Below are 12,053 nucleotides of genomic sequence, written 5' to 3'. Positions count from 1 at the left end.
GATGTTTCTCTGCCTCTGGATCTGTTTGTTTGTTTTGTTTGTTTGTTTAAAATAAATCTCTATTGTTCAGATTATTACAATTGTTCCTCTTTTTTCCCCCATATCCCCCTTCCACCAGGTTCCTACCCTATCTTCTGCCCTTATCTCCCCCTATCTGTCCTCATCCATAGGTATATGCTTTTTGTCCATCTCTTCCAGCACTCCCACACCCCTTTTCCCCCAAGAATTGTCAGTCCACTCCCTTTCTATGCTCCTGATTCTATTATATTCACCAGTTAACACTGTTCATCAGATTTTTTATTCACTTGTTGATAGAAACATTTGTTGTTCATAATTTTTATCTTTACCTTTTTCTTCTTCTTAAATAATACTTTTTAGCATTTCATATAATACTGGTTTGGTGGTGATGATTAGTGACTTTAAGAAGGTTTTCATATGTCTCTTGGCCTTCCTTCTGTCTTCTTTCGAAAAGTATTTATTTAGGTCAGTTGCCCATTTTTTTATTGGGTTGTTTAACTTCCTTTTATTAAGTTGTATGAGTCATAACTCACTTTTAATATGCATTTTGAGTGGAAAAATAAAAGTGGCACCAAAATGCCTGTGTATATCAGTGAGGGGGTGGGCTTTGGGTGGGGGGGGTTTCTTCTTATTCCATACTTGAGGTCCAAGGATAAGCTCTAAATTGCCAGTTTGGTACATCCATTTCAGAATTACACGGAAATTTAAATGATGCACTGGAATAAGAATGATTTTAGTAATTACAAGTTGACACTTATTGCGCTATTGACTAAAAAAGAAGAGCAAGACTCTGGGTGGTAAACAAGGAAGTCCTGGACTACTGAAGACAGTGATTGGAAGAACTTGTGAAACATTTAACCCTTTTTAACCTCCCTGTATTGGTTGTTTCTATTTCCCTTCTTATAGCAATGATTACCATATATTGAGCACATACATTGTTCCATGGATTTAGATGGATTACCTTATTTTTATTCTTATTTTAGCCCTATGAGAGAGAGAGATTATTTTCCCTATTTTTCAGATGAGAAAACTAAAACACTGAGAAATTAAGTCACTTGCACAGGTCATACAGCTAGTAAAAAGCAGAGTTTGTACTGGAATGCAGGCCCTTCCCTCTTGATCACCTTCCTATAATTCTTCTATCTGTAAGACTATTTTCCTTGAAAAAATAGAAATATTTAATAAGGTGGTTCAGTAGAGTCTCTTTAGCATGGATTCCTTATCACTCAAAAGATCACATGGGAGAATATGATTTAAAGAAATAAGCACATGCTTGCATTTGCTTCCTTTTTAATAATCTTCCATTTTCTTTTAGATTTTTGTTAAGACTTTCAGTAGATATTGAAGACTAGGAACCAAGGATCATTTTGGGATTTCCTTTCTGTTTTCAGGCATGTCTTAAAGACATCAGCAGAGCACAGATGCATGGGTATCCAGAAAGATTGCAACTCAAGATGATGTTACGTAAGGCAGAGTGTCTGGTGACTCTGGGGAGACTACAGGAGGCAAGCCAGATCATCCGTGATCTGGAAAGTAATTTCACTGACCGACAAACCCTAGCAGCTTCCCAGTTCGAAATTCTGCAGAGTACCCTCTGTCGTCTAAAAACGAAGGTACAGGAAAAGGAGACCCCCACAGGAACCTTGCCAGCAGCTCTAACCACCGACTTTGAGGATATGAACCTAAGGGAAGAGAATGAACGGATTTCCTGTGCATCCTCATCTGTCACTTTATGCACAGACCCTTCAAAAGGCCGCAGTCTGATCGCCACAAAGGGTATTCTCCCCGGAGAGCTCCTGGTGAAAGAGGACGCTTTCGTGAGTGTCCTCAACCCAGGAGAAATGCCACCGCTCCGTGCCAGCCTGGAGAGCAAGTGGGATACCAGGGTCACCAATGGGGACCTGTACTGTCACCGGTGTTTGACACGCACTCTGGCCCCGGTTCCCTGTGACGGATGCAGCTATGCCAAGTATTGCAGCCAAGAGTGTATGCAGCGGGCCTGGGGTCTCTACCACAGGGTCGAGTGTCCTCTAGGCGGGCTGCTTCTCACACTGGGGGTCTTTTGCCACGTTGCCCTGAGGGCAACCCTCTTAGCTAGACGTGAGGATGTTGGCAAAGTCACAAGGACGCTTTGTGATGAGATCAGTAACAGGGACATCCGTTCACCTGAAAGCAAGAATCTGGTGCAAACCCTCGGTCACGACCTGGGAGGGGAGAGGGAGAAAAATGGCGAGACCGTTGAGCCCCCAATTCCCGGATGTGATAGTAATGGGAAGTATGAAAGCAATTATAATGCTGTCTTGCACCTTTTGCCCCACACTCAAAATCATGGCCCAGAGCACAAATTCCTCTGCGCTCTCAGCGTTGCTGCCCTGTGCAGGCAGCTGGAAGCAGCCAGTTTGCAGACCCGCACAACAAGTCTGAAATCCTCTCAGCCTGAAGCTGCAGTGGTTCCTGCGACGAGTCAAGAGCTGCGTAGTTGGGGAGTGGCCATGCTGAGACACATGTTACAGCTACAGTGTAACGCTCAGGCAATAACTACCCTACAGCAGACAGGTAAGGGAAACTTTTCTGCTCACTGTATTCTTTTTTTTCTTTTTTCCCCTCCAGTCCTCACCCAAGGACATGCTAGGAGAGTGGTCGGCAAACTGCGGCTCGCAAGCCACATGCGGCTCTTTGGCCCCTTTAGTGTGGTGGCTCTTCCACAAAATACCACGTGCAGGCGCACACGTACAGTGCGATTGAAACTTGGTGGCCCATGCGCAGAAGTCTGTTTTTGGCTCTCAAAAGAAATTTTAGTTGTTGTACTGTTGATATTTAGCTCTGTTGACTAATAAGCTTGCCGACCACTGTACAAGGAGAAGGGAAGCCGAGCAGGAGCAGGGGGGTGGAGGGGTGGAGGGGTGGAGGGGTGGAGGGGTGGTGGTCCATCAGTTGCCTTCCACATGCACCCCAACGAGGGATCGAATCTGAAACCCAGATATGTGCCCTGACCAGGAATCAACTTAGCAGCCTTTGGGTGCATGGGTCAGTGCGTCCAACCAACTGAGCCCCCCTGGCCAGGCACAGTATTGTCCTTGATGTAGCTGTTTGGGGAGAAGGCACTATAAAAAACTCAGGTCGTTTCATGGGAAAACACAGTGGTCTTGTATGATCATGATTATGCCATTGAGAAGCTATGTGACCTTAACAAATGATTTGATCCCATTCTGCCTCTGTTTTCTCGTCTTTAAAAAAGGAGGGTGGGGAGGGAATTTAATCCCACATAACTTTTAAGAGTTGTGAAGATGACATGTTTGTTTGTAAAAATACTTTAAAGTTAAAAACCCTATTACTCTATTTTTTTACTGTGAAGGAAAGCTGAAACAGTCGTTAAACAAGACTGCAGAAAGAACGGGGCCTGGAGTTAAGTATCAGAATCTTAGCTCACTCATGTGAACCGGACACTCTGTCTCTTCTCTTTCCAATGGACACATTTTCTTCTTCTCTTGTTTTAAATTTCCAAGAGAGGAACCCTCCGAGCACAACTTTTCACACAATGCTAACGCCAGCTGTTGGCCAGCCTGTGTTGGGGCTGTCCACCGGTCAGGTGCCCCAGAACCTAGGGCCACTTCTAGACCCAGCCCAGCCCAGCCTGCTTTAATCAACAGCCTGTTCAAGGTGGATGGGGAGGTTGGATGTGCCCAGCACCATACCTGACATCTCTAATATGAGTGTACTGACAACAGACCTATTATTACAAAAGAAATGCTATTTCCTGTGCTTCCATCATATGATCTCCATGTTAGCAGATAATGTCTTTCAATTTAATCAGTTCATTACATTTTTCTGAATTTTCTAGACAGATTAGTGTTAAATGTGGCTTAGCTCTTTGATCTCATATTAGGTAATATGGAATTTTGTCAACCTTTCGTTTATAAAGTCTTAGCTTTAATGTTAGTTCAGCTGCCAAGTTATGTGGTATATAGGTGTTTCCCTAGAGGGGTTTTGGGATAAGACTCTCTTCCCATCCTATAGCACATGTAGGACATCCAGTAATAGCACTGCTTCATCCCATGTTACTACAAAATCACATTGCAAGCTAGACTCCATTTTCTTCTCTGCCTTCTTTTGCGTCTTTGAGCCATTGCTACCTTCTAAAATACATCTTTTGAGTATTTTCCCAGAATTATATTTTCCCTTGGGTACATTCACTAGCATTTTTAAAAGTATTGTTTACATTTTGTTTTATATTTTTAAATATAAAAAAAAATAGTATATGGGCTTCCAGATGATAATGGCAGAAAGTAACTAACTCTTTTTTTTTAAAATATGTTTTTTTTTTTAATATATTTTATTGATTTTGTACAGAGAGGAAGGGAGAGAGATAGTTAGAAACATCAATGAGAGAGAGTCACCGATCAGCTGCCTCTGGCACACCCCCTACTGGGGATATGCCCGCAACCAACGTACATGCCCTTGACCGGAATCGAACCCGGGACCTTTCGGTTCCCAAGCCGACGCTCTATCCATTGAGCCAAACTGGTTTCAGCTAAATATGTTTTTTATTGGTTTTAGAGAAGAAGGGAGAGGAAGAGAGAGAAAAAAACATTGATCAGCTACCTCCTGCACACCCCCTACAGGCATCGAACCCACAACCTAAGTATGTGCTGTGACCATGAATCGAACCAATGACTTTTTGGTGCCCAGGGTGACACTCCACTAATTGAGCTGCCCGTCATATGAACATTTTTCAGGCACTTGATAGATATTGCCAAACTGCTCTCCAGGAAAGTTGGACCAATTATATGCCCACCAACAATGTTCACTTTCATTTTTGAAGTCAATCAAATTTTATTTTAGTCTACTCATATTTCTAATCTTATTATATCCCTTTTTATTTCCTTGGGGTTCTAGCACCTCCCAATTTAGTGTTCTCATTGAATTTCATTAGTAGCACAGAAGAAGGATTAAAGTGTTAACTAGAATAGACTTTGACAAAAACCTACAAAAATGTATTTTTTATCTTTGCATAAATCCTATTTAATCAAAGTTTCTCAGAAACCTCTCTTTGATACTGAAGGGTGAGAACTGACCATTGATAATATTCTAGACTTTGGTATGTGTGGTTCTACCTCAGTGGGAGTGGTGCATTAGTGATGTAGCTGAATTCACTTCATAACAAGGCTTAATGAGGTTCTATATAGATTTAGGTCAATTCACTGCCCTTTGTTTCCACTCTTCAACAACCAAGAAATCTATTTTCAGTTGGGATCCTTGATTACTTCTTTTTTATATATACACTAGGGACCCAGTGCATGAATTCTTACACCTTGAAAGGAACTGTGGGCCTCGAGGCTGTGGTAGGCACAGAGGTGGGTCTCGGCCCATCCTCCGTGCCTCTGCCAGGCCTCTCCCACTGGGGCCCCAATCCCCTGTCTGCCACAGCCCCACTTCTGCGCTCCCACTGCCGCCGCCACTCCCACGTGCTGACAACACGGAGTGATTAGAGCCAACACCAGCAGCGAGTGCGAGCAGGGCCAGCACTGTCAGCAGGTGCGAGTGGTGGCTGCTGCCCCGATCGCCCCTCAGGAGCAGAGGGGGGTGGAGAAGCCCTCAGGGGCAATCAGGGCTGGCAGCCGCCACTTACACCCACTGACGGAGCTGAGTGATTGGGACCGGCATTGGGCACCAGTAGCAAGTGCGAGCAGCAGCTCCAGCGCCAGCTGTGGTGCAAGTGGGGCCAGCAGCAGGTGCGAGCGCCAGGCGGGACCATGGCGCATTGTAGCAAAGAATTTTCTTTTCTTTTTTTTTAATTTCTTTATTGATTAAGGTGTTACATATGTGTCCTTATTCCCCTATTACCCTCCATCCCCCCCCCACTCATGTCCTCGCCTCTCTGTTGTCTGTGTCCACTGGTTAGGCTTATATGCTTGCATACAAGTCCTTTGGTTGATCTCTCCCCCTTACCCCCACCCTCGCCTACCTTCCCTCTGAGGTTTGATGGTTTGATCAATGTTTCCAAAGAATTTTCAGTAATCACCAGAAGCCCCGATGACAGCGACCAGCACCGCCCCGCCTTGGTCTGGTGCCCCGCTCACCTGCTCCACCATCCCACCTTGGCCAACATCTGCCATGTTCTTCACATGCCCCCTGGTGGTCAGTGCACTCAGTGACAGGTTGTTCTGATTGTTCTGAAGTTCGGTCTATTTGCATATTAGCCTTTTATTATATAGGATGTGTATGTTTATTGATTCTAGAAAGGGAGAGGGAGAGAGAGATAGAAACATCGATGAGAGAGAAATATCATCTACCGGCAGAGAGAAATATCATCTACCGGCTGCCTTCTGCATGCCCCCCACAGGGAATTGAGTTGGTACCTGGGCATGTGCCCTGAACGGGAATCAATCCAGTGACCTCTTGGTTACTGGCTCAATGCTCAACCACAGAGCTACACCAGCCAGACTAAATACCCTATTTTTTAAAAATAATAATAAAAATAAATATAGGAATGTTAGCAAGGTATACTTTGGTAAAATAAAAAATCATTCGCTCTCCTTTTTTCTTTTATGCACAAAATATCACATATTCTATTTGGTTGATAAGGTACATACATATTCTCACTTTCTATTATCTACTGAGAGATGACTAATGCAAAATATTGACTCATTTTTTTTAAATCAATACTTAATTTTTTTAGAAATAATTAGAGAAACTCAACCCTGACATAAATATTCACCCCACCCAGTTCCTGGGCCTACTCCTGTTAGAAGATAACCTATAAATAATTCATGAAGCTGACATTACTCGTTGTGTTTGTGATCATGTTTTCTGGGAAAGTCTTCGCAGCTGTTCTAATATAGATTGCCAGTCATCAGTAGTTGGGAGTGCAAGTCAACTTTTAATTATGCAGAGGCTGATTATTCAGACCGCAAACTGCTCATGCCCGCACTGCTCCTTCCTGCTGCCTACCTTTTAGCATTTTCGCTGCTCATTAGCACGTACACACCCAGTACACCCGGAGGGAGGCGTTGGGCGAGGGGGAGGAGGGGAAACCAGAGTTCATTAAGCACTTAGGAGAAGCTCATGAAAGATTTCAATACAATTGGTAAAATCGTTTACTGAAATGGAATCATTCGGATTCTCTATGAATTTTATTTGTCCTATTTTTTGTCCTCCATAGCAACAGATAATGGGGTGGCCTGCAGAGAGGCCTTATCCCTCTCCTCCATGTGTTCCTTTCCAGAACACTTTCACGTGGTGGTTCATGATATTTTCTCTTCTCATTACATGTGTACCTAGACTTTGGAAATAGGTATATTGAGATCCCTGGCATGCACCGTGATGCCACAGTTATCTAACGATTTTTCAGTTTTCAAAAAAACTGAAAGTTTTCCTTTAAGTACCAATATCTTTCCTATGGCGACCAGTTTTGTCGGAAATATGATTTCCTCGTACTTACAGCAAGGCCACCGAGCACAATTTAAGGCCTTTCCTGGTTGCCCTGTCTTCCCTGTATGCGGTGCCTGTTCCTGAGATATCGTGCTGTTACAGAAGCCCACGCAGGTGCGCTGTCAGTCAGCCTCGGGTAAGCGCTCGCTGCAGTTATAGTAAAACTCCAGTGGTGCTCTGTTTCTGTTTGCCCTGCGGCTGTTATTCTTGTATAAGTTCCCTGCCTCCTCCTCCAGTCTGTCACCTGTCTCTTTGGTCCTTGTCAAAGCCTGCCTCTTATCAGTTCTCGGTTTCTGGGCTGTTGTGGCTGAGAAACTGAATAACCAAGCCCGTTGGACTGTGGCTAAAATAAGAGCAGGTAGGACTGCTCCGGAGAGCAAAGACTCGCGAGGAATAGAAGTGCGTGGGCTTCGGCACAGAAACAGCCCCCCGCTCAGGCCCTTTTCTTCCTCCCTTCCTAATCTTCAGCCAGCTAGTTAAATGGCTGGTTAACTGTGTTTCAAAGAAGACATTGTTAAGAAAAAAAATAGCCAAAACAGGTTTGGCTTGGTGGATAGAGCGTCGGCCTGTGGACTGAAGGGTCCCAGGTTCGATTCCAGTCAAGGACACGTACCTTGGTTGCAGGCACATCCCCAGTGGGGGTTGTGCAGGAGGCAGCTGGTTGATGTATCTCTCTCATCAATGTTTCTAGCCCTCTATCCTTCTCTCTTCCTCTCTGTAAAAAATCAATAAAATATATATTTTTTTAAAAATACATGGTTTGGGACATGAAGCTATCTTGAATAGACTTAGTCCAGAATATTTTTTCAGTAAGATCTGCTGATTGATGTCCTATAAAGTTGGGACATAGGGCAGAATGAACATGAGGGCATCAGAACTATGGCTTTTTATTGATTTCAGAGAGGAAGGAAGAAGAAGAGAGAAATAGAAACATCCATGATGGGAGAGAATCATGGACCAGCTGCCTCCTGCAAGTCCCCCACTGGGGATCGAACCCACAACCCCGGCATGCATCCCTGACCGGAATGAAACCTGGGACCTTTCAGTTCTCAGGCCGAGGCTCTATCCATTGAGCCAAACCAGCTAGGGCAACTATGGCTTTTTAAAAATAGATTATAAGCCTGTTTAGTTTCAGATAGTAATTAGGTTACTTGTGCTATTAACCAGTTAGACTTAGCAAGCCAAAGACCAGTTCAACAAAAGCACTGGACTATAAAAATCTTTGGGAATTAAACTCAGCAGGTGCTCTACTTTCTGTGTTCTCATGAACGTCATGCAGGTGTCCACCGAGACAGCTCCCTACTGATAATGCCTTTTTTATTTTATTTTATTTTTTTATAAACTCTAATCTTTGGGCCTTTTGCGGAACTGAGACACGATGGTTAGATCCCAGGATTCCGGTGGACTTTTCATGTGTTCATTTGCGTCGCTTCCTGGGGACCGGAGTTCGCCGGGAGTGAGTCATGTTCCAGCCGATTGATATTGGATCCGGCTGTGGAGTGTGACTCAGACGGGCGTCAGGCCCAATTGCCCAGCTCATCTTCTGAGAAGCGGATGGCGAGGCCTGGACTAAGGTCCTGACACGTTTTTCCTTTTTCCTCTCGCACCCTCAGGATCCAAAGGGAGCATCGTTACCGACAGCAGGCAGGTCCGCCTGGCCACCGGCATCTTCCCCGTGGTCAGCCTCCTGAACCATTCCTGCAGCCCCAACACCAGCGTGTCCTTCGTGGGCACGGCGGCCAGCGTCCGGGCCTCGCGGCGGATCGGGAAAGGCCAGGAGGTCCTCCACTGCTACGGTGAGCCGGCCTCCTCGCTCCGTCCCCTCGTCCCGCAGAAAAGGGATGAGCCAGCCACGGGGCAGGCGCCTCCCCCTGGCCGGTGACGGTTTCCTGGGAGACACAGTGCATCCTTAGGCAAGGCGGGCCTTCCTCCCGGGCACAGCTGTGTCTAAACTGCCGTGTCCGCCACTGCTTCATCCCCGTTAACTCTCTGTCCTGAAAATGGCCTGGAAACAATTTTCCGGCTTTTCCCCCGTCCCCGCAGGTTGGAGGCTTATCTCTATATCTAGTCCCACACATGTTTGAGGAACATCATGGGACCTGTCACATGATGAATAATTGACCAAACCCTCTGCTAAGCCAAAGTTTTTAAAGTGGTGCCTCTCTCAAAAAATAATAATAGTAACAGTAATAATAATAAACAGTGCCTCTCTCTCTCTCTCTCGCTTTAAATATTGGCCCCGTGTGATCCCCCTGCAGGGCCTCACGAGAGCAGGATGGGTGTCGCTGAGAGGCAGCAGAAGCTGAGGGCGCAGTATTTCTTTGACTGCAGCTGCCCAGCCTGTCAGGAGGGGACGCGCAGAGCCGCGGGGCCCCGGTGGGAAGCGTTCCGCTGTCCCCGCTGCGGAGAGCTCATGCAGGTGGGTCTGCCCCTCTTCCCGGCTTCTCCCGAGGTCCGTTATCCAGCCCCAAGGCCGGAAACCTTTCCGAGGAAGCCGGTGGGGCTTACAGGTGCCCAGAGCAGTACTCTCTTCCCTTTCAGCACATCTTCCCCACACACCGATCACCTACCCCATACCCACCCCCAGGAACCACAGTGAAAGGTCAGGTATAGTCATCTTACAAGGAAAAGATTTGCAAGAGCAAATAACAGAGAATCCCACCTAATCTGGCCTAAGGGGCGGGAGGGGACACTGGGAACTTATTTGCTCAGGTAAATCCCTAAAAAGTCCGGGGTAGAGGCACATCAGGTACATCTTGATCCAGAGGCTTAGTCATGTCACCAAGACCCACTTTTTCTCTGTGCCTCCCTCAGCTCCATTGTCTCGGTTCGCCCATCCTCAGACAGACTTCCCTCTGCTGGTGGCAAGAAGAACCAGATGCGCTGGTCTAACAGAGGTCTGGGCAAAAATCTCTTTGAGTTTCATTGACCCGATTCCTGTGGTTGGAGGAAAATCGGAGTCAAATGATTTCCCCCCAGCCCTTTGGGCCAGAGCAAGGGCCAGTCGGAGCTCCATGCACAGCCCTCAGCTACCGGGCACTGACTGTGGGAGGGTGGGAGCAGGTCCCCGGGAGAGGTCAGGTTGCTGTTGCCAAATGTGGGCATCTATACTGGCATCTAAAACAAATAGCAAGTGTTCACCTCCGAGATTTTCTCCTCCGCCAGAGAATTGGGCATTGTTAGGGGAACGGGCAGTGGAATGTAGACGTGGAAGTGGCTTGTGTTGAAAGCTGAAGTTACAAACCCAAGGTCAAATGTTGGGAGGCCTCACCTAGCACCTTTTCCTATTGGTTGTCCTACGGCCTTTTTATAACTAGATGTGTCTACCATCCAAAGTGCTGGCCCCAAAGAGACATGAGAGATAGAAAGAAATTGTGGACTGCGCCAGCTTAATTTTGGTGTAAAACTTCTATGTTGGTGGGGAGGGGGCACATTGCAGGGATTGGTCACCACTTGCATTAGAATTGCTGCTATCCAGGAAATTCACTCGGGTTGCGGTCACGTATTATTGCAGGAGTCTCTCCCCCATCAGTCAGATGCCATGGCGTGATCTTATAATGTAAGCACATTCAGTCTTGCTAACCAGCTCTGGTGCAGGAATAAAGACACCGCTGACTCCCACAGGGAGGAGATGTGCTGAGCTGTGGCAGCGCCTCCTGTACGGAACCGGCCAGCCGGGACCACCTAGTGTCTCGGGTCCAGGACCTTCAGCAGCAGGTCGGGAAGGCCCAGAAGCTTCTCCAGAATGGCAACCGAGGTGAGTCGGGGTCCCTTCCTTTTTCTTCATTCCGAGATGACTCAAGGATACTCAGTAATGATTGAAAAATTGCACTTAATTATCCCCATCCCAGCCACAAGGTGGCTGTGTAGGCCAAGGAGACCAACACCTAACCTCTTCCATTTGTGTGGTCCTGGAAAAAGGGCCAGAGGACGTAAGCTGAGTTCCCTTACGCATCAGAAGGCTAAGTTCAGGTATCCATGACAACTGAAGGGTTAGCCCTGACACCCATGATCTTTATGCGTATTCCAGAGGTTCATGTCATTTTAACTCCAGGCCCTAATGACCTAGTTTCCTGGTTAAATTGTCCTGCCCTCGCCAGAGCCTCATCTCTGTTCTAAGGCCAGTGGGGCCCGTGCCTGGTGGGTATAAGTGTCCTGCTTTTTCCAGAGAGGGAGTTGTGGAACTCCTCATTACCCTCGAAAACTGCCTTAGAGCTCCACGTCCTGGGAATTTATTTATCCTAGTTTATGAAAGTTGACCTTCAGCTTAGATTTCTGAATCAAGAGAAGCAATGACCATAAGTGGAATGTGTTATTCCACTTCAAACTGAAGTTGGAAACCCAGAGTAAATGTGGGGAGGCCCCACCCCAAACCTTTTTCTGCTGAAAGAGAAAACATAAGAGAACAACAGCTTGCCCGGCCGGCACGGCTCAGTGGTTGAGCATTGACCTATGAACCAGGAGGTCACAGTTCGATTCTCAGTTCCCTGTCAGGGGACATGCCAGGGTTGTGGGCTCAATCCCCAGTGTGGGGCCTGCAGGAGGCAGCCGATCAATGATTCTCCCTTATCATTGATGTTTGTATCTCTCCTCCCTTCCTCTCT

At 46.5% G+C, this 12,053-nt stretch overlaps 1 protein-coding gene across 3 annotated transcripts in view; it reads left to right on the top strand.

Moving 5' to 3' along the window:
* Positions 1-12,053, top strand: part of SMYD4 (SET and MYND domain containing 4) — a 30,076-nt gene that overhangs the window by 14,533 nt on the left and 3,490 nt on the right. For all 3 annotated transcript variants that reach the window (XM_084862901.1, XM_084862899.1, XM_084862900.1), the window contains 4 exons: positions 1,410-2,574; positions 9,063-9,245; positions 9,708-9,868; positions 11,074-11,206. In XM_084862901.1, coding sequence (XP_084719027.1) covers positions 1,410-2,574; positions 9,063-9,245; positions 9,708-9,868; positions 11,074-11,206 — 1,642 coding nt within the window. The remainder of the gene's footprint in view (positions 1-1,409; positions 2,575-9,062; positions 9,246-9,707; positions 9,869-11,073; positions 11,207-12,053) is intronic.

Source organism: Pipistrellus hanaki (genome assembly GCF_964339955.1).
Source record: "Pipistrellus hanaki genome assembly, chromosome: 16".
In the NCBI taxonomy this organism is placed as follows: Eukaryota; Metazoa; Chordata; class Mammalia; order Chiroptera; family Vespertilionidae; genus Pipistrellus; species Pipistrellus hanaki.
Note: the sequence above shows the minus strand (reverse complement) of the source record. Positions and strands in the feature narration are given on the sequence as shown.